Below are 22,107 nucleotides of genomic sequence, written 5' to 3'. Positions count from 1 at the left end.
TGACCCCAAAACTATTAAACACTCCTTCAGCACACCCAGTATAACCTAAGGCCCCAGTCTCCCTGCCAGCAGGTTGTGTTTAGCTGTAGGGGCTCAGAGCTGTACTTGGGCTCTGCTGGCCCCTTACATGTCTGAATGGGGGTGGATGAACACTTTTATTGCCACACATGGAGGATTTTGTTAATTAGCTGGACTCAGTGGTGATGCCCAGCTCCCTCCAGTCCATCACAAGCCTTGCACTGAATGCTAGGCCATGCACTGTGTCCTTTCTGATGTCTTTTTTTGCCTGGGTCTCTTGCAGGGGACAAGCGAGTGGTGAAGCTCTACCTGAAATCCAAGGAGACGGGGAAGAAATTTGCCTCTGTGGATTTTGTTTTCTACAACTGCAGCGTCCATCAATCGTAAGTGGCCTGGACTTTGTGGGAGGGCTCCAGGAACAGATTGGTGGGATGGTGTGAGACTGGGAGAGTTCTCAGCTTTGTGGGTGCTGATGTTGCAAGAGGAAAGGGCAGTTGAGTACAGTGTTGTTTACAGTGAGAAACCTCCTCCTTTTGCCTGTGTAGACTGGGATAGTGACCAGAGCACCCACAGCTGGTTTGGGTGTGTGGGAATATGTAGCGTCAGGATTGAACCTCATGTAAAAACAGGGCTTTGGTTTGGCAAAACTTTGGAAGAAAAAAACGAGTTTGCTGCACTGCAGACTGTAGAAATCAATCCATGTGACTGAAAACGCCAAGTGTCTTGTTATTCCTGGAAACAGTTAATAGGAGTGACTTGGCAATGCAAGAGGAGAAGCCTGTACTTTCCTGCCACGGTACCTGCTTCCCAGGCTTGCTGGAGAGGGAGCTGGAAAGTTACAGCAACATGGGATGGAACATGCCACATGTCCTGGGGCGTTTACCCAAGAATTTCCTAACTGGAAGTAATTGTGAATTTGCTTTCTTGTCAGGCTGCTGTGAAATCTACTCCTGTAAGGGTTTTTAGACAGCTTGAGATATGCGTTTGATAAAATAGAGGAGGTGTGGATTATTGATGTGCTGTCTAAGCAAGGTGTCTAAAGTCTCAAACCACAGCTCCTGCTGAGGAGCTGCAGACAGTGTTCTTGAGCAGGGGGGGATGGCTGTGCTGTGCTGTGCTGTAGGACCGTCAGAGCTCATGCTGGGATGTGTTTGGGCAAAGAATTAGGAGCTCAAGAATGCAAGAGATTTCATTTCTCTGCCAGAATCCTGCCATGGATGGTGGAGCTCTGGCTGATCAGTAATTGTAGACAAGCAAATGCCAAGTGATCTCTTTTGGATGTCATTTTGCAAAGTGTTGGGCCTGGCTTGTGGGCTCTGCTGGAGTTCACACCTCCAAAACCTGTTCAGAGTTTCCCCTTTGATCAGGGAAGAGCAGGTGAGCTGCAGGTGCCCTGGCTGGGAACCCACCCACAGGGAGCTCCAGGAGGGATGTGTCAGAGGAGAGCCCTGCAAAGTTTCTGCATCACAGGGATTGCTTCCCTCCTGCTCTCTGCACAGGGAACAGGGCTCCTCCTGGGAGGAGAGACTTTGCAAACTTGACTTTCTCCCTCACCTTGACTCTGAGATGAGCTTTGTCTCCCTTCACATCCTGTGGTTTCAGTAACATTAGCTCAGCTTTGGCTCGGGCTGGCTGCATGTCAGTATTTTGCAAATCAAAAAGCAGATATGACTTTTATTTTTGTAAATGAAAGAAAGATGACTTTTAAGTACAAATGGCATCAGATTTGGTCCAATCAGTGGTCTGGTGGGGAGAGGTGATGAGGGAATTGGCATTTTATTTTATGTGCCTGACACAGGAGGGGAAAAAACCCCTACCCCCCCTGAAACAAACCTACAACAAAGAGCCTGACTGATTTATTACTGCGTTGATGTTTAATTTTGGATGCATTATTTAAAAAGGCTAATTATGGATGCATTAATATTTATGGCTCCAGTTGAAGCTGATAGAAAAGTCCATGTTCTAAGCTGCTGAACATTATTATTTTTTTGACATCAAGAGTTTTAGGGCTTGGAGATAGTTTTAACTATGTGACCTGCCGTCGAATTGTAGCCAAAGAGCATGACAATACCTCCTGGGATGATGCAATACTTTTAAATACCATTTGCAGACAGACTTCTTTAATGGATCTCTCTGGAGTTAATAGCCTTTCAGAAAGAGGTTTCATATTTTGTGCAGGAAAATCTATATGTCAGCCTGATAAATTCTGTATTAGGAACAATGTGCTTTTCCACGAGGCTAATGTTTTTCCTGTGGAGATCTCTGATCACTGTGTGTTGTTTTCTTTTTATATTTGGATGGCTTTGCTTAGGTTGGAAGGCAGAGTTCTGCATGTCAAATCATTTCTCAGATGAGGACAAAGTGTTTGAGTGAGATTTTTCAGGTGGTTGTGGAGAGATGGGAGGCTGGTGAGGCAGCTCTTTGCTGATGTCAGCTGGGGTAGCTCCAAGGGAAGCCAATGCAGCTCCACCATGTTCACCAGGGAGAGGCTGACACTTCTTATTTTCAGCAGACATCTGGAAAGGCATCAGCAAAACGTGGGCTGTGGGGCTGGTCCTGCTGCTGTGTGAGCATCCTGGCTCTCTTGTTTCCCACCACCTTGGCAGGTCTTCTTCCCATGCATTTTCAAGGGCTGCTGGAGCCTGCCTGGTCAAGGGAGGGGTTGCAGAAGGGAAGATGGATCTGATCACTTCTACAGGAGAGTACAGAGGGGGCTGTGCTGCCTGTGTGTTTGGCTGTGATGTTCTGAGCAGAGGGGGTGCCTTCCAGGTAGAGCTCCAAAGCTGTCCCATCTGTTAATGCAGGGCTTTATGCCTGTGTGATGGAACTGTGCCCATCACAGACCAGCATCAGTGGCTCCTGGGATACTTTGTGCAGGGTCCCTGGGAGCCCTCATCTGGAATTTGCATCCTCTCTGGGGCTTCATTCCTTTTCAGGAGTTACCTGGGAAGCTTCTGGAAGTCCCAGCTTTATGTACTCAGGGCTCCTGAGGAGCTCTGGCATGTGTTTTCAGGCAGTGGTGTCTTTTGGGCATCCTGCTCCTAAAGGCTTGGGCATTGGGCAGGGGATGCTTCTGCCTGAGCTGTGGGGCTTAACAGGGGAGTGGAAACCAAGGGCTTGATGCAGGGAAATGGGGCCCTTGCAAAGGAGGATGTGGGTGGCTGAGGGAGTAGAGAGCAGGGCTGCCCACAGGCTTGTCTGCAGCTCCTGGGGACAGGCTCTGGTTCCTGCACTGGAGGATGAGGTGGAAACCCCCGTGGCAGGGCTGGGTGGGTTCCTGTGGGGGTTTCCCATGGGACACTGATCAAGTGCAGCATTTGAAGGCGCTCAGCACCTTTGATCCTGCAATGAATCACCGAGTCCAGCGCGTGCACAGGCAGATGTTGAGGCCGTCTTTGTCAGAGTTAAACGCCTTCTTCAAAGCATTTGTGGGGAAATGAGTCCCCTTTTAAGATAAAGATGTAACACCAGGCTCCCTGCCTGCCTCTGGCAGAGCTTGCTGGCGAGGTGGGGGAGTAGGGAATCCTCACAGAGAGCTAGTGAGCAATTCCAGGGAATAGCAAGATGTATTTATTTCTTCCCGCTGTTTCCATGTTTCCTTGCTGGATTTCTCCTCTGGAAACTCTGTTTCATAAATCCTGTTGTGGTTTGGCTTTTTGGAGTGTGTGGCTGTGGGAAGGGAGCTGGCAAATGGAGTGGAATGGGGAAGAAGATGAGAGCCTTTGGTGCTTCCTTCAATTCTGTGGGCAGGTTTTGCAGAGCTGCTGGTTTTTCAAGCACCAACGTGCTCAGCTCATCACCAGCATGTCCTGCTACTGCAATGTGGAAGCAAAAATCCAGGTGTGGCACAGGGAAAGGGGGAAAATCATATCAGCAAGTCTGATTCCAAGAGGGAATCCAAGCATATTGGAAACTTGTCTCCAGTCCAGGGGGTGGCCATGATGCTACCAGCCTTGTGGTTGTGCCTCAGTGTAGTGACAGCTGTGACACCCGTGTCCCATCAGCTCAGGGTGCTGAATTTCTCTGATGCTAGGGCAAGGGCAGACATGCCAAATGGCTCTAACTCCTCCAGGCTGGAGAGATGTGACTCTGCTGTGTCTCTATCCCACAGGTCAGGCTTTCCCTGTAAGCCTCCATTAAGTAAATGGGATTTTAATGCATGTCCCAAGGGCTGGGAGCAGCAGGGTTGTGCTGGTAAGGCAGGGCTGGGCTGTTCTGGTGTCCAGGGCATCCTTGGGCTCCTCTCTGGGCTCCTCTCTGCAGCCTTTCTTTCTGCCCGCACATGGAGTGGCTGCTTCTCTGTTGGCCCATTGCTGCTTGTTCCCAGATGCTTACAGATGCTTTCTTTTCAAAGGCATGGACAGATGGCTGCAAGCAGTTGAGTGAGTGTATCTGAGTTTTTGTGGCTGAGTGGTGTGGTGGTAACAGATCCCTGCGTGTTCCTGAGCTGGGGCAGGTGGAAAATCCTGTAGGATGGCCCCAGAGACAGCTCAGGATAACCTGGTTTACATCATGTATGTTGTGAATGAGGAGGGCTGGTACAGCCTGGTCTTAGGCTTCTGTAAGGGGAGGCAGCTGAGTGTCTTCCAAGAAAATTCTCTTAAAAACCCGGGCCATGATTCTGCATCCTCCAGTGTGATGGTGAATGCCCTGGACTGCCCCGTGAGTAAGGACCTTGGCAAAAGCTGGCAGGGATGGAAAAGAATTGGGTTGGTGTGAAAGAAAGGGTAGAAATGGATTGAGATGGGCAGGGATGGAGGGAGGCCAGAGCTGACTCCCCCCCGAGCACCTGCCTGCCTGTGGGTCTGTGTAGGGCTGGGGGGACACTGAGAGCCTGCTTCCACTGCTCTTTAGGATTTCCCCTTCTCCCTAGGATAGAGAGATGGATCTAAAGCCCAAAGCACTGCAGTTCAGCCCTCAGCCCTGACAGCTGCTGCTCCAGATGCAGGCTGTGCTGGAGCTGAGTATTCACTAAGGATGCATCCTCCTGCCAAGAGGAGATCTGAGGAACAGTCAGGGGGCTCGCAGGCGGCTGTGCTGTGCCTGTGCAGATGCTGTTTTCATCAACACTGTGTTTATCATTTCCCTTCTTAATGGACCTCCCCTGCTCTGCTCTTGGTGCCATTCAACTTCCCCCTGTTCCTCCTCCCTGCCCTTCACTCCATGTCCTTCCTTCCTTCAGGGACGTGCTGTGCCATGGAAATAGCCTTGGTGTGTGTGTGTGTGTGCCTGCAGGACACCTCCTGTCCTGCTCCTGTTTGCTGCTCAGGCTTATCTCACTCCTCTGGATGCTGCTTTTGTTTTCTGCCCCTGCTGTTCAGTGTGATGAAGAGCTCTGGGCTCCTTTGGGCACGTGGCATCGTGGCATGCCTGGGGCTGGCAGTGCAGGAAGGAGAGTGAGTGTGGATCCAGCACTGCTGGCTCTCCACACTTCCCATCAGCTACAGCTTTGCTTTGGGTCATGTGTGGAGACAGCTGGAACCTCTCTGTGGTCACTGAAGGTGCCTGCACACTCAGGGAGGAGTCAGTCCCTGAAGCTGCCCCTGGCTCTGGGCTCATCCTGCAGTGATGCTTTTGGCTCTGTACCCACCCTGGTCTTTGGTGTCCTTCTGCCCTGTCTGCACCTCTGCTTCTCTGCAGTCCTTTCCCTAGCATGGCATTACCAAATTTGGGATCATTTATGGAAGTGGAGGGGAGTTTTTGGCCCAGCTGTGGGGTGAGATGTGGGGAAGTGTGGGGGCTGTGGAGAGGCTCTGGCTTTGACCCTGGGGCACCCAAAATTGAGCAGAGCTGCTTTGCTGCCTGCAAGGATGCCTGCCCTGCCTGGGGGAGGTTTCAGGCCAGCAGTGAGCCTGGACTTGTTTTGGGATGGGGCACTTTGCACAGAGTGACCCTGAAATGCTGCTCTGAGGCTGGTGCCATGCCTCTCTCATGAGGTCACCAGGAGGCAAGGAGGGCACTGCCAGTGGGTCTGGCCCCCTTTCCCTGCCTCGCCTGGGCTTCATCTCCCTGGCCCCTGGCAGGGCTGGGGAGGAGGCAGATGGGGAACAAGCTGTGGGTCCATATCGGCGCTGCACCCCCACCCCCGGTGCCTCCCTGGGCTCCTCGCTCTGCTGGCACGCTCTGGGGAGGCAGAACACTTCAACACATGAAGGAGAGCCTCCCTCTAATTACCAGGAGTGATGAAAGCCTCTTAGGCAAGGAGTGATGAGGGAAGAGTGCCTGACCGTGGGAAGGAGAGAGACGGCGCAGATGGCACCGTGCTGCCGAGCAGCCTGTGCCCGTGCCAGGAGCGCAGCGTGGCACGGGGACACCTGGGACACAGCCCCAGCCCTGCTGCCCAGCCTGACCCACAGCCAGGGAGCCCTGCCTCGGCTCCTCTCCTGGCCTTTGGGCAGCCCTGCAGGGTGCTGTGGTGGTCAGACAGCCGTGCTGAGGCCAGCAGGAGCCAGGCAGGCTGTGAGCAGGGTTTCACCATGTTACTGGCACCCAGTGCTGACTTACTCACCACTTGACCTGGACTGGCTCTAAATGCAGCAGAAGTGCTGCAGAGCATGGTGTGTGTGGGGAGTGCTCTCACAGTGGCATCTGATGTCCTTATGGCAGAAGGGAGAGTGTGGAAGCCATCCCTGAGGATGGGGCTTTAGGAATGGCTCAGTTAAGTCAGAAGCAACTGGGAGGGCCAAATTAGGAAGGGGGAACCATGCACCTCAGTGTGTATGTGGAGATAACCTGAGATCCTTTGACAAGGGGAGACCAGCTGGGACCTGCAATATTTAAATGGCAAAGGAGAGCCTCAGGTGAGGAGGGTCTTGAAATAGCCAAGATTTGGCTTTGACCCTGAAGAACTGCAAGTGGAGCTGCAGCTGTTGGGGCTGGGGTGCCCGGGGCAGGGCTGCATCAGGAACTCACCCAGCTGCTTTGAGATGCCTTGTGAGGTGGTAGAAAGACTGGGGAGTCTTTTTGCAGACCCTGAAGGACCTGGTGACTGGAAAATCTCTTCTTTGGAGGATGGTGGGGGGGATTCATGGGAGGTTGTGCTGCAACTTGAGAGTTGGCTTGTGGCTGCTTGTGCTTCTCTCTTATGTGACCTCTCTGGGGCTGAGCTACTCCCATGAGGATTAATCTGTATGTTCCCTGTCTTGCCCCTCCATAGCCTGGATTTATCTGTCCACTGGTCCTGCCTGAGCCCTCAGCAGGAGGTCAGGACTGTCCTTTGCCTTTGTTTGTGTTCCCTATTTCCCCCACCCTCTGCACCTCCCTCCATCAAAGCAGTCAGAGATAGGAGGCTGGGGCTCTGCTTTTAAGTTGAATCTCTGCAGCTGAAATAAAATTGCATATATTTGCATAAGGAGCATCTCAATTAGCATATTTGTGGGTAAAGCTAAAAGGGCTGTTCATTTGGAAGTGAAAATGTGAGCGAAACATGGAAATGACTTCCAGCCCCCTTTGCAAGCAGCTTAATTAAATATTTCCTTAGTGTGTGTGCATGGATTTGGGAAGCTCTTGCTGTATATGTAATGGTGTGTGAAACCCCAGGGCAGGCAGGGGGACCTGCTCCTGCAAAGCCTTGGGTGTGTCTTTGCACCCTGGGCTGCCCTCGCCCTGTGGCCCCCTCGGGTCCCCACACCTCCAGAGTGACAATTCTGCTGGAGGGTGAGGGATTTGGCATGTCAGGCTCTGCCACCAAGGATATCTTCTCCAGGAAGATTGTCTTTCTGCTGCCTCACAGGGTGATGCTGTGTTTTCCTGTCGTTTCCCAGGGGTTGAGGCAGAGAGGTAGCTGTGATTAGGAGGAGGATTGGGTTGGGCAGGGCTGCCTGCCTCCTGCCAGAGCTGTGTTCAGGGAAAGAGCCTGTCTTTGTTTAAATATAATTGCTTTGGGCCTGATCCTTTTGATGCTTGGATCAGTGAGGAGCAGGTATGAGCCTTCTAGGGTGAAAACTAGTGCTGCTGCTTTTTTCTTTTCTTTTTTTTTTTTTTTTCTTTCTTTTTTTTTAAAAGCCAGGCTGATTATTTTTACTGCCTTTTAGCCTATGCCTCAGCAGCTCTCCCATCTCCTCCTCAGGAGAACAGCTTGGGCTGCACAGGCATGCCTGGTGCAGACCCACCCTGTGAAGGCTCCTGTACTAAAAGTGAGACCTGTCTGCTCTGCCCCCAAAAACAGCATGGCAGGGAGGGCTCTGCCCCTTCCCTCCTCACAGGGGGGAAACCCCCAAAAGCCTCCCTCCAGCTGTGGGATGCAAACAGGGGTGCCTGGGAGGGGGTTAGCAAGGGAAGCTAGCCAGGTTGTCAAGGTGCCACTCCTGTGAATGGGACTCTGTGTGTCCCCTCTTGCTTTGGGGAGAGCCATCAGGTCCCTGGGCTGGTTTCATTGCTAAGAGGAATGGAAAGCAGAGCATGGGGGCTCCTGGCATCCTTGGGTCCTGAACACACCCCCAGAAAAGATGGGGAGAGGGGAGCAGGAGTGATCCCTGTGCACAAAGAGCCCTGAGAGGAGGCTGGGGGGGAGATGGAAGTGTCTGGGGCTGAGGAAGGGTGGAAGCCACAGGCACAACGCAGGCGCGGCTGGGGAGGGCTGGGGCTGAGGGGGCTGAGGGAGGGGGTCACACACAACCTATTGTGAGTGCCTGAAAGGCCCTACAGTCCTGAAATGTTAATCTGACCCAACCTTTCGCCAGTTATAATTTTCCTCTCAATGAGCATGCATTAATCTGGCCCTTTCTCCCCTGTTCCCCCGTGGTGCAGAGCCCTTGTTCTGCTGCCTCTTGCTAAAATCGCCTTTCAGTGAACCCAAATAAAGCTCCCAAAGTCTGGAGCTCAGCCCCTGCTGGAGTGGAGTGGTCAGGGTCAGCCTGCCAAGAGGAAGAGGGAACGTGGCCTCTTCAGCTGGGACACAAATCCTGCAGTGCCTGAAGGACCATATCCCCCCACCCTGCCATGGGCAAAGCCTGGGGGTTCAGGTTGTGCAGGCATCTCCCTCCCAGTGCCTGGCCCGTGCCCCATGGATAAGGGATCCTTTCCACCCCGAGGTACAGGATCACCTGGGGATGCTGTCCTGCTGAAGCATCCCAAGAAATGTCCCTGTGCACTCTGCCTTGATGCTGCCCTAACCCTGCCCACCTCTGTCTCTCTGCAGCTGCCTGTCCTGCGTGAACGGCTCCTTCCCCTGCCACTGGTGCAAGTACCGCCACATCTGCACCCACAACGCTGCTGACTGCTCCTTCCTGGAGGGCCGTGTCAAGCTCTCTGAGGTAAGAGTGTGAAACTGCTCCCCTCGGCTGTTCTGGACCTGTCAGGGTCCCCTGCCCTCTGGGGAAGGGGTTAGAAGAAGGCAGACTCCTTCAGAAACCATCCCCACTGCCTCTCCTGGAGTGCTGGGACTACCTGAGGAGGAGGGAGGGAGGAAAGGGAAATGCTGATGAAGTATGTGCTGGTGGGGACAGGCAGCTTGGGAAGTCGGCTGAAGCCCGGAGCACTTTAGGCTGAATGAAAGGAAAAACAAAGGCAGAGATGCTAAAGCATTTTCCTTTGATGTTTGTGAAGGGAGCAAGCTCGAACTGTCATTGCAGAACAACTTGTTTTTGGAGAGGGGAAGGTTGAAATCTGTAAAACAAACTGTTTTGCTGCAGCTCACGCCTTCTTCATCTCAACTGCTTTGCTAAGGAACATGTTCTTTGTGGGGGCTCATCCTGTGCAGCATCCGTGCCACCCACTGGGGAGAGCTGCCATTGGCAGGGTGTGTGCAGGACATCCTGCTGTCCCCAGCCTGTGGTGCCTGCTTGGCTTGGGTATGGAGGTCTGGCAAGCCACTGCTGGCTCTACAGTAAATGCTCATTTGGATCCTGAAGGGAGAGTTATGGGAAGGAAACTCTGTCCCTGTTCTGGAAGGGGGCTCCAGTTAACTTATCTGGGTTTCCCACTGACTGTACATGGCCCCAGTGGGAAGGGTCCTGCTGCCTCCAGGGGAATTTACTAACCTGAGAAAGCTGGAAAAAGCTGTTTTCCCCTAGCTTGTGCTGTAAGAAATCCAGTGAGCAATCTGCCTATCTCAGGCATCCCTGAGGTCACACTCCAGCCAGCCAGCCAGCCCTGGCATTGCTTCTGCAAATGCAACACGTGGTGTCCAGACCTCTGGAACACAACAGTTCTCATTGGAATCCCTGCCCATTCTGCCCATTCCCCTCACTGAGGCCATGGGATCTGCCCCCCTCCCTGCCAGCTGAACCCCAGAGCCTCTGGCTGTTCCCCACAGTGGTGGTGCCCTTGGGATGTGTGCAGCTCTCCCACGGGCTGGCTGCTCAGGAGCTTGTGTCACTGCCCAGTGTGAGCAGGGTGTCCCCCAGCAGACCTTTTGGCCACACTGGGAAATGGACCAGTGCCTGCTTTGAGGTTTGGATGGCCTGGCTCAGCCTGTTTGCACATTGGTGTGGCCTCAGCAGTTCCCAGCAGGGATGGTGAGGCACCCTCAGAGCAGCTGCAGCTGTGGGCTCTGTGACCAGGCTGGGATGAGACATCCTGTCCCCATCCCTGGCCATCCTGGTCCCCAGCAGGGTGGTGTGGTGGGTGGGGGGGCTCAGTGCCAGTCCCATGGCACCACCAGACAAGTTAGTGGTAGACATCCAGCCCCATCCTCTCTGCAGGAAGGTTATTTTAAGCAGGATTTGGTCTGTCTGTGTTGGCTGGAGTGTGGTGGGCACTGGTCAGGAAATGCAGGGACAGAGGGTAATTGTCTCTGCTCCTTCCCATGGGTAGTTCACCACAATTTCCTGGGTGGGAAAGTGGTTGTTTTGTAGGAAAACAGAGTGATCCATGGCACTCTGTCCATGGCATGCCAGGAATGCTTGTCTGGATTTCTGGGGGTGGCAGGGCTGGAATGGGCATGAGTAGGAGCCACCACTCACATAAATGTGCCTGGAAATGGTGACAGCAGCCAGGATGTCCCTGTTCTCTGTCTGTGGTAGCTTTAAAGCCTGGACTCTGGAGATTGCCTCCTCTGTGGCTTTGCTGGGGGATGCAGGGCTGGGGAAGAGGTGATGAAGCAGCACAGGCTGCTGTTCATTTTTCATCCCAGAAGGCTGCTCTTGTGAGACAGCCCCTGCTGATGCAGAGCTGCTGTGGAGGGTGAAAGGCTCCTGGGCTGTGGGGAACAAGTGTGTTGGTTCAGATTAGGTAGGTTCAGCTTGTGTTTGTTCTTCATTCCCCATCACTGGGAATGGCTGAGGACTTTGTGAAGGAACCTCAAAGCTGGGGTCAGGCCCAGTCCCAGACTGCCTTCATCCTCTCTCTGCTGATGCACAGCCTTGCAGCTGGAGCTGGGAGCTGCCAGTGAAACTCAAATGGCAGCATTTGCAGTGTGATTCTAAAGCTCCAACCTCTCCAGACAAACCTGGACATCCATGTCATGTTCTCGGCCAGCTAGAAAAATGATTTTAATGGAGAAAATCTGATGTGTGATGTTTGGGAGTTTGTGTGAGCTGGGGCCTTTCCTTTCTGCTTATCCCATGCCTTCATAGCTGCCTCCTCCTGGGGCCTGGGGCTCTGCTGGGAGGGGCTGTTTTTGGCAGGACACAGAGCTCTGTGGGCTGTGCAGAGTGTTCCCAAGGGATGGAAGCCCTGGGCAGTGCCAGACTGAGTTGTGTCAGCAGTTGGATTCGCTCATAGGGGAAATGAGTTGTCCTCGTACCCCCACCCCTCCGGGCACCCTGGGCGCCCACCAGCACCAGGTGCTTCCTGTTTGGGCACAGCCTGACATTTTTGCTGGATGAGACACTTCTGCTGGCAGATGTGGAGCCTGTGACATCATGGGGGGATTGGGCTCAAACTGGGAATGAGCCGAATGAGCCCCCCCTGCCTGTGTGGGGAGAGGGACACCCGTGCCTGCTGTGCTCCCTGGGCATGCCTGCACACAGCCATGGTGAGCCCAGCCTGCGGGCATGGACTCACCCACCACCCCAGCTGGGCTGCAGCAATAATTACTGAAAAAGGAGATTGGAGTGTTGGAGAGTGAGCCAGGAGTTAATATTTGCCAAGTGTGAGCATACCCTGTGAGGAAGGCTTGTGCCACCCATGGGGTCCCCCTGCAGTGTGGAGGAGATCAAGCAGGCAGGGGCTGCTTCCTTGACAGCACTTCCAAGCTGGGAGCTGGTGGGGGAAAACCAACATGCAGTGATGGGGACACTCCATGGAAATGGCAACAGGCATGAGGTGTGTCCCCACTGTGAGTTGAGCTGATTCTGGAAGTGGGGGGGAACTGAAGCCCCACTTTGCAGAGTGGCAGCTGTGATACAGAGCAGGGAGGTGGCAGAGCAGTGCCCAGTGTCCCCAGACTGCCCCAGCCCTGTTGCCATCTCTGCTTTGGGGCTAACACTACTGTTCCTCTCAACTTTTATTTTGTTTAGTGTGTTTTGGAGATAAATAGTTTCTCCCCTTGAAAACTGTGCTTTTGAGGAGTAAAGACTTGTGAAGAACAGAAAATCCAAAGAGTAAAAGTGGTTGGGATTTTCTGTCAAGATTCGCTAAATCAAACAATTTCTTTTTCTTTTCTCTGCATTGTTTGAAAGTTAATTAATCATACTGGCTGAGATAAAGCCTGGCACTTTGCAAGGCTCAGCCTGGCTTGCTGCAGGATGGCAGAGGCAGCTGGGCAGCCTTGGTCACACATGGCTGCTGGTGGCCTTGGGGCCAGAGCTGCCCCTGCAGCCACACTGTGGCCATGGGAAGCTTTGTGAGAGCAGTGGGGTGGCTGTGTCCACTGCATTTCTGTTTCTAAAGCAGCTCACACGTTATTCTCTCTTGATGTTATTTCAAGCCAGCACTCCCAGGAGTAGCTGCTGTAGGTGTGAGACCTGCGCCTGGCTCAGCAAAGTCGGTGTGGGATCACATCAGGCTGTTGTTGCAGAAGTGTTACCCGCCAGGGCTGCAGAGCTGTTTTGCTGCCTGAGCTCATTTATTTTTGCTCCCTCCTGCTCCCCTGTGCTTTGCACACAAGAGTCACCAGCTCCCCTGAAGCAGCTGGGAGCCCGTGGCTATTAAAAGTGGAGTGCTTTGCCCTCCCAATGTCTCCTTCCCCAGGGGCTGGCAGGGAGGTGCTTTCCTCTCCAGCTCAGACTCAGCAGCATCCCCTGGCTGGAGTCACTGTGTGCTGGGCAGCCTGCAGCCGGGCTGGGTGGGGTGACACTGCTTTGAGCTGGTGCAAATAGAAGCAGCAGCAGCAAAATTTGCTGCAGAGCAGGTTCTCTGCCACACTGCAGGAGCACATTGCTGTGTCAAAGAGGGAAAAGGCTCTTCCTTTCTGCTAATGAAAGAAGGGGGATGGAGGCTGTAAGGGAAGCAGGAGGGCTGAGCAGGTAGCTTGACAGTGCAGAGTCCAGTCCAGAAAAACCTACTGGCTGCAATGATGGCATTGAAGCCCATGTTGTTTCCAGTTGGCCCAAACACGTGTTGCTGTTGCAGCGGCAGGTTACAGATTCCAGAGATGGATCCTCTCCCCACCTCCCACCTAAATCAACCAGGGCAGTAGTGGAACTCTACTGCCCTGGCACCAGGTTCCTTTGTGCTCTTCGTTCCTGTCTTCAGGGCTTTGGGCAGAGCAGGTACAGGATGCTGGTTTGGGTTTGCTGCACACGAGGATTTTCTCACGTATGTGCTCAGGGTGGTGTTTTTGCAGTGCATTGCCAAGCCTGCCAGCCAGGAGAGGGCCACAGGGGTGCTAGGGGAGGCTTTACCATGTTCCCATCTCATCATCTGCTTCTTGTTCCCCTTGCAGGACTGCCCTCAGATCCTGCCTTCCACCCAGATCTACATCCCCGTGGGCGTGGTGAAGCCCATCACGCTGACGGCCAAGAACCTGCCGCAGCCGCAGTCGGGGCAGCGCAACTACGAGTGCATCTTCCACATCCCGGGCAGCACCACGCGCGTCACCGCCCTGCGCTTCAACAGCACCAGCATCCAGTGCCAGAACACCTCGGTGAGTGGGGCAGCAGCTCTCCCTGCTGGGGGCCCTGTCTGTGGGCTGCTCCTTCCTGCTGCCCCAGGCCCAGCCCAGCTCGTTGTGTGCTCTCTCATGGCAGGGACAGGGCTTGTGTTGGTTGTGGTGTGTGAGGGGAGCTCCCTGCCACTACCCCCAGGTGCATTGGGAGGCTGCTTGGGGTTGTTCCAGATAGGATCACTGCTGAAGCCGCCAGGATTTAGGGAGCACTTCCAAGGAAATTGGGTTTGCAAAGCTGAAGAAAGTTGCCTGGACTGGAGCCAGCTGGGCCCAGATGTGCTGGAGCCCCCCTGACCAAGCTGTCCCATTTTACAGGCAGGACAGAGGTAACACCTCTGTGTCCCATTGCACACGTGGAGCCCTCCACATGCAGCTGTGCCTGCCAGCCCTGCAAGTGCTTCCCCTCCTCCCCTGCAGCCTCTGTCCATCCCTGACTCCATCCCCGATCTGACCAGCAGCTGCCTCCTTCCCCTGCCTGCCTGCCTCCATCCCATGCTCCCTGCATTGCTCCCTGCCTTGGTGTCCTTGCCCCCTGTCACTTCAGCTCTCTCCTGCAGGCATCTCTGCCCTCTCCAGGCACCTTATCCCCTAAGTGGGAGGGGGTTTAGGAGCCCTGGGTGAGCTGCATGTGTGCCTCTCGCTGAGCACTAGCCCATGCACAAAGCCACTCTGGGTGCTAATAGCCCCACTGGGAGCTGCCATTGCTCAGCTCCTCAGCTGCCTGCTGTGCTCTACACCGACCTGCCCTCATCCAGATGCAGCCAGCCCCTCCCTTTGCTCGCCCGTTTAATCCTTTTAAAATTTGTTTTTCATCTCTCCTACTGTGAAAGCTCATTTGCAGCCTAACACCAGTGCTGATCCCTGCTCTCTTTGGTGGCACAAGTGATATTTAGAAACCACTGAAGATGAGCACTGGCTCCCTCCCTCCTCCAGCAATCCCAGGGCTGCAGAGCCTTTGGACAGGAGCAGCAGCCCTGGGGGATGCTGTGCAGCCAGTCCAGCCCTCTGCCAGCTCTCCCCTGCCTGGAGCTGTCTCCTGCCCAGCTCTGTAGTGTGGGGTTTGGCTGAGTTTATTCCAAAGCAGTGTGGGACACGTGTGCTGCAGGATGCTCCCTGTGGGGAGGTGCTGTGGCTGCACAGTGCTGACAGCAGCAGCCTGATGGCTCCTGGGGGTGTTGGGGAGAGGTGCCTGAGCCAGAGGGGAGCCTTTACATAACAGAGCTTGCAGAGAGGCTCTGAACGATGTGGACTCATTTCTCCCCACTATGTTTCAACTTGTCAAGCAGGGGGGAGAGTCTGAAGCACAATGCATTCCCTGTGTTTCCCAAGGGATGCTGTGGCTGCCAGGATTGCATGGCCTCTGCAGCTCTTCTCCAGAGGGATAGGACAGCTGTAACCAGCACCTTTTCCTGGGCTGACAGTGGTGGATGTTTGACCTGGAAATTGTCAGGGCTGCTGTGAAAACAGCACAAATTGTCAGAAGGGCATGTGTGTGGTGTTGTGAGGTGTGTGGGGAACAGGTAGCAGCAGCTCCATGGGCTGCACTCTGGGGCAGGAGATGTGGCTTTTGAGTGCAGGGTGGCTACACAAAGAGAAAAACAGAGTTTTGACTTGAAAGAAGCTGCTTTGCTTTCAGGGTCTGCTCGCCTGCTTTAATGTTTGAGGGCAGTGAGCCAGGCTGCATTATGGTGTGGGGGATTCAGATTCACACTTGTGTGGTGTTTGTCTCCTTCATGCCTTTTTGCAGTCCATCTGGCTGTTTGATAGTGCTTCAGGCTCTCCCAGCCATGGCCCAACGCTTCTTCCATTGCACTTCATCCTTTGGGTTAGGATTTTGGTGTGGAGAGCACTGGCAAGCGGAGAAATAGGAAAAGGATGACATCTTCCCAGCCAACAAGTGAAGGATGGATGCCAAAAGGCATTTAAGCACAGAGTGTTTCCAGGAGTTCAGTGGGATCTAAACAAGAGGTTAAATACTCTGTGGAATAAGGGATGCATTCCTGAATCACTGGTGAATGAAAGGCATAATAAGTCAAGCCCCTTAAAACTCTTTGTCTTTTGTTTTAGTGCTTGTCAAACTCCAATGACTTGTTAGCACTCTGAAGAAAGGACATCTTGGTTAAATATTCAGCAGTCCATTCATTAAGGTCTGAGTGTTGACTATAAACATCGTTTGAAACACCCAATAGATCTTTGGCAAACTCAAGGGAGACCAGCTCTGGTATTCCCCAGCATCCCAGGCCATAAACCAAGCTGAAAAAACATTTTCTGCCTCCTCACTTTGGTCTCTTTCTGCTCTTCAAGAGGAAAGCAACCCTAATGGTTTTCCACATATATTGTAAAGATGCAAAAAGGAAAGACAAGCCTAACTAAGAAAATGAAGATCTTTGCCAATAAACTAATTTTTGCAAATTGATTGCTTTTAATCTTCTGGAGGAAGACTTTTCCAGTCTCTTTTTGCAGCAGAGGATGGAGAAACAGTCACCTGTCTTAATGCATAAAGTTGATGCCACTGAAATTCATTCTCCAAATATCCTTGCCTCTGCCTGTTCTTTCCCATCTGACATCCCTCAACAGAGTTCATCCTCCTGATTGCTGCAGAAATGGAACAGTTTTGCAGTTGAAAAGTGCCACAGTCCCAAATCTGCACTAATGCCTGTAACATTGGACTTGATCTGATTTAGCCTTGGCCTTTGCAAAACGGCTACAGGTGTTTCTCACTGTCAAGGCTTTGGCTTTTTCTCTCTAAAATGTTCCTCTAAAGGCTGAAATAGCCCCAGAGCTGCTGTTTCCCTTTAAATGTATAAATAGGAAGAACCCCTGATCTCCTTTTCATGAGCTTGTTGTCTCAGCACTTTAAATTAAGCATCATGCCTCAGTTATTTCCCTTTCTTTTTAACCAAAGCCCCACGTGGTGAGGAGCAGCTGTGCCACCTCCCTGGCTCCCTTTTGGTTCCTTTCTCACCAGTGCCCCTGGCATGGAGAACCCACCTTGCCCACTGTTTCTGCTGTGGCTGTGGAGGTTCCTGCCCTCTGGCTCAGCTCAGGTTGGGATATTCACCCTGGAGTGAGCATTATTGCTGGGACAAAGTGGTGTGGATACAGAGCAAGCTGGACTGGCAGGGTGGGCTTATGTGTGATACCCCAGTGTGGATGCTGGGGAGTGAAGTAAGACCTCTCAGATTTATGTTTTCTGAGTATTTTTTTGTTGCTGTAGAACCTGGGTGTTGCTCTGGCATATTCTCATGGTCTCAGGTTCTCATACCATGCTGGATTTGAGGCAAGAGGAATCCAGGTGAAGAAGCCTGTGTGTGATTGGGGAGGAAAGGAGGAGATCCATGAGAAAAGAGAAAAAGGAGATGCAGAACCAGAGGCTGAGCGTTACTGTCAAGTTGTGCTGTTGTGCGGATGACGGTGTTTTACTCGGCCCAGGGTATATTTATAGAGGAACATAAATCATACACACATGCCCTGTTCTGAGCACTGCACACCTCCACTATATGTATCTCTAATTGACCAGCCATGGAGAGGGAAGCAGGATTGGAGCCCACAGCCCCAGCTCCGTTCGCCAACAAAGCCGCGCTCTCCATCCTAGCGGTGCCTACATTTATCTTTCCTGCAGCAGTGTTTAAAGTGAAAAGGGAGTATCAGGAGAGTTTGATAGGATCCAATTAAATTCCAGCAGATAAAATAATGATGAATTGCAGTTGAGCCCTGGCGAGACGCGATGTACATTACTGCCGTCCCTGTAGCGCGGGGAAGGAGTTGAGGTCATCAACTACAGAAAAATAGGACACAGCTGCAGCCCGAGCTCTCCTCCAGAAATGCAGCCCAGGGGGATGGTGCATGTGGGAGTGAGGGGGGCTGCACAGGAAATTTGGATGTGTGGGTTTGCCTGCAGAGGAGCAGCCCCTCTGCTGCCTTCCCCAGGGATGGGTTGGGCAGGCTGTGGCTGCAGTGGCATGGATGCCCTGTGGAAAGGGTGTGATGGCTGTGGGGCTGCCCTGCCTCCTCTGGCATGGGAAGGGCTGGTGCCTCGTCCAGTTGGCATGGCGTTTGCAGGAGCATCCCAAAGTGCATCTCAGTGCAATCTGCCCACAGATTTTTAAGGTTTTTCTTGCTAGCTGCAGCTGCGTCTCCTGTGTGGCTCCCTGGAGGCACCTTCTCAGAGTGCTGAATCTCTCATTCCAAGGGAAGCTGGGTAGCTCTCAGGGCCTGTTGCTGCTAGCTGGTGGGTGTGTGAGCAGTGGGTTTCCTAGAATCAAAAGCGGGACCTCCACAGCAGGTGACAGCCACAGCCCTTGTCATGTGCAGGGTTGGTGGCATTCCCTGCATGGGGGCAGGGTGGATGTGAGAATCAGAGATGTGAAAAGAACGTGAGGTTGGTGGTTGTTATTTGGGAAGATGCCTGAGATAAGTTTTGGGTAAAGAGCCTTGAGAAAGGCTTAGTGAGGAGTTCTCTTGCCTGAACTTCATCTCTGCAGAAGGAGACCTTGCTGGGAAGACCAGTATCCAGGTGGGTGTGGCTGAAACATCCTCTGTCCTCTCTTCCACATTTGCCTTGTAAGCTCTTCAGGGAGGGTCAGGGAGACTGGCTGGGGTAGGTAAGGAGCCAGGCAGTTCTCATCCCAGTTGCTGACATCTTTTCTCCCATCCCCTTCTGTGGGCTGTGCTGCATCAGCACACATCACTTTTGGGCACTGTTGGTTTGCTCTCAGGCTGTGCCTGTCGCATTTTGCTCCCAGAGCAAACATCCCTTTCCCATAGCTTGTCCTCATAGCAGTTTCCAAGCCAAATCATCTTTGGCACATCTGGGGGTCCTGGGCACCTTTGTAGAGTGGAAGATGGTCTGACAGCAGGGCTGCCTGGGTAGGTGCATCTCCCCACTCACACCCATCCTGGCTTACTCTCCTGCTGCTCATCCCAGTCTGCTGCCAGCCACTGGGATTGATTAACTGGGAGGTTAATAACAGTTAAATGTTTAATGGGTGTTTAACACCATGTTAGCTCTGAACAGGGAGGAACCAGTGTGATGGAACCTGTTGGCTGTCTGTGAGCTCTTTTTTGGTTCCCATAGGATGGACAGATTGGTAAGCACCCTCTGCCTGATCCCCACCAGCTGTGGGGCCTTCAGGGCTGGAAGGTGGCTGCTGCTTTACTTGGATGCTGCTGCTGCCTCCCTGGCTGTGGGTGGAGAGGCCACTTTTGTGCTTACAGTATGGCAAGGGCTGTTGTGAGGAGGCCTTGTAGAAACAACTTTCAAAATATGAGACATTTTGGAAATTAGATCTGATGGATCTCCAAGTCCCAGGAGGCCCAGCCTGGAGCCCCTGCAGCTGCAGCTCCTGCCTGTGCACAGCCAAGTCCTGACTCCACCTCCAGTGTTCCACAGGGGCCAGGAGCAGCATCCAAGCCACAGACCCACTGCTGTCTCTGCAGGGCAGGTTAGAGGCTGCTGACAGACATGCAGATGCAGAGGACACATTTTTCATTGATATCCATGTTCCCTTAGTGATCCCACACTTTGAACACCAGCTGAGGCAATGACTCCTGATCTGCCACTTCCCTTCACTCAGTCCTGTGCTCCTGCTGCTCCCCGCTGTCTGCTCCAGCTCCCTGCCACAGCAAAGTCAGCATCCTCAGTACTGTGCCCTGTCCCAGAGGGAGACAGTCTCTCTTGCAGTTGGCCTCTTGCTGTCTCAGGACTGGTGCATGAAGAGTTAATGTTCTCCCTCCCTCTCCCCCTATTCTTCTTCTTCCAACCCACCTCCCAGAAGAACTAATTTCCAAAAGCAGCCGGGGCAGAGAGATGCAAATAAATGTTTTGGACAGCTGCAGGCTGGATGCCTTCCCGAGATGCCAGGGCCCCAAATGAGACATGTCAGAGTACAAATTGAAAATGCCAATTTCACTTATGCTGCCACGTGGCTCGTCACAGCTAAATTCTGCTCCAGCACTGCCACCACCCTCCCCAGCATGTGCTCCCTCCTGCTGCCAGGGAATGGGCTCTGCTCACTGCTGTGGGTCTGGCCAGCTCCTTGTGGTTCTGTTGAGGATATCCTTGGGTGGGAGTAGGATAGGGCAAGGTGAACGGATTTGGATTCCTTGCCAAGTTCTGGCTTCATCTTCCTGGGCCTGCTAACAGGAATGTTGCTGAGAGGCTCTGTTGGTGGATGGTGCACGGTGGGGATGTGGTGAAAGGTGTCTGAGCAAACACAACAAGAGCTGCCATGTCCAGGGGGCTGTGTTGAGGGTGATGGGGCTCTGCCTGTAGACAGGAGATGGTAGTGGAGCTCTTGGATTTGCAGCTGGCTGTGTTATGTCTGACAACTGCTGTGTGCAGCTGACCAGCAGCAGCCTTCCTCCCTGGGGAGGGCTGCATTTTGGGGTCTTCCACCCTGCCTTTGGGGGGGTGGCTCATGGACAAGGGATTACCAAGAAAAAGCTGTGATGGAGGACCAGGCTTGGCTCTCATTGGCACCCTGTGGTGCTGAGGGCAGGGTGTGTTCCTGTAGCCAGGTCTCACTCTGGGCTTGTGCCCCATTTTGGTGCCATGTCTGATGCTGGGCTGGTGATGCTGCCGTTCTGGGGGAGAGACTCAGCACAGAAGGGGCCAGCTTTGATGGCCAGGTGAGAAGAGTGAAGTGCTGTTTTCCAACTGGCCTCCTTCATGGGCCACCCCTTGTGGAGGGGTTGAGTAGATCAGAGCCACTGCAGAGGGTCCTGTGTGGGGCAGCAGCTGAGGCAGGGCTGGAGGAGATGCTGAGGCCACCTCCTCTTGGTACAGCTTGGGGCTGTGAAAGGTGACACTGGGACTGCCTGGAGGTGGTGGCAGGGCTGTGGGTGAACCACTGCTGGTGCATCCACTGCTCTCTAACAAACTCCAGCAAGCCATGAATCATTCATTTAATCTCTCCTGACACGCCTGTCATTTTCTCAGGCAAGGAGCGGGGAATCTCTTGCCGAAGGAGGTCATTAGCTGTCAGGGATGGTTCCAAATGCCTTCCTGCCTCTGTATCGATTAAACTCTCTGGCTGCATGCAGGGGCTTTGCAGGGAATACTGATGGTGCTGCTGGGGCTGGGGCTCAGATGTTGAGGCAGGGGAGAGGGGTCTGGATGGGGAGGAAGTGCTGGCCAGGCCAGAAGGAGAAATGGAGGTGGGTTTGTCTGGACAGCAGCAGGTCCAAAGGCCTGAGTTTTGGTCCCATAAAGCTGGAGGGGGGTAGGATTCCCTGGTGTCACCTTCCTACATGGAAACTCAGGGTGGTAGTTCCAGTCCTGAAACGGAGAGCAGCCAATGTCCAAGCACAGTGTGGAGCTGGGACTGGGGCATCTGGGGGTGTGGTGTGCTTTCTCCTGAGATGTTTCTGAGGGCTGGTGTGGCAGTGGAGTGGTCCTCAGCTCTGTCCCACCCAGAGCCATGTGGCCACAGCTTTGTCATTTTGTTATGGGTGATGGGGCTGGAGGGGACTGTGAGGGACATCCTCCCACAGGCTGTTGGGGGTGACTCTACTGAATCCACTCCTGTGATGTGCCTAGCCTGTCCTCCCCAAGCTTCACTAGTGATGACCATAATCCCAGATATTCAACTGAGCATCCCTGGAGTGGGGAGGACATGGGGAAGGGCTTGGGAGCCTTGTGGGGAGAAGTACATCTGTGCTGCAGAGGCACCATCTGTTTCTTCCTCTTCCAGCAGCAGCAGCTTTAGACCTTTGAGTTGATGGGCTTTGGGTCTATTTACAAACCCTCTGTTTTGCTGCTTTGTCTTTTTTTGTGAATCCAGCCCCACTGGTTTCATGTGCTGTGACTGGTGCTTTGATGAGTGGCTGTCAGACCTGTTTGTCCCTAGCCAGCAAGTCCCAGCCAGGACACCGTCCCTCTCCTCTGGGCTGATGGGAGCCATCCATGTAATGGGACTGTATGTCTGTCTATGCCCCTCACCACTAGGACATTTGTCTCAATAATTAACAGGCTCTGCCTCCTTCTGTTTCCTCCTGCAGTATTTCTACGAAGGGAATGACATCAGTGACCTGCCCGTCAACTTGTCTGTGGTCTGGAATGGGAACTTTGTCATTGACAACCCCCAGAACATCCAGGG

At 53.3% G+C, this 22,107-nt stretch overlaps 1 protein-coding gene across 1 annotated transcript in view; it reads left to right on the top strand.

Annotated features, from left to right (window-relative positions):
- PLXNA1 (plexin A1) overlaps positions 1–22,107 on the top strand; it is a 115,436-nt gene that overhangs the window by 55,304 nt on the left and 38,025 nt on the right. Inside the window, exons 8-11 of the mRNA XM_071439649.1 lie at positions 302–401; positions 9,158–9,272; positions 13,787–13,987; positions 22,010–22,106. Of these exons, the coding sequence (XP_071295750.1) occupies positions 302–401; positions 9,158–9,272; positions 13,787–13,987; positions 22,010–22,106 (513 nt within the window). The remainder of the gene's footprint in view (positions 1–301; positions 402–9,157; positions 9,273–13,786; positions 13,988–22,009; position 22,107) is intronic.

The sequence above is a fragment of the Agelaius tricolor genome, unplaced genomic scaffold (assembly GCF_023055355.1).
Source record: "Agelaius tricolor isolate 1412-34295 unplaced genomic scaffold, bAgeTri1.0.p SCAF_14, whole genome shotgun sequence".
NCBI lineage: Eukaryota > Metazoa > Chordata > Aves > Passeriformes > Icteridae > Agelaius > Agelaius tricolor.
Note: the sequence above shows the minus strand (reverse complement) of the source record. Positions and strands in the feature narration are given on the sequence as shown.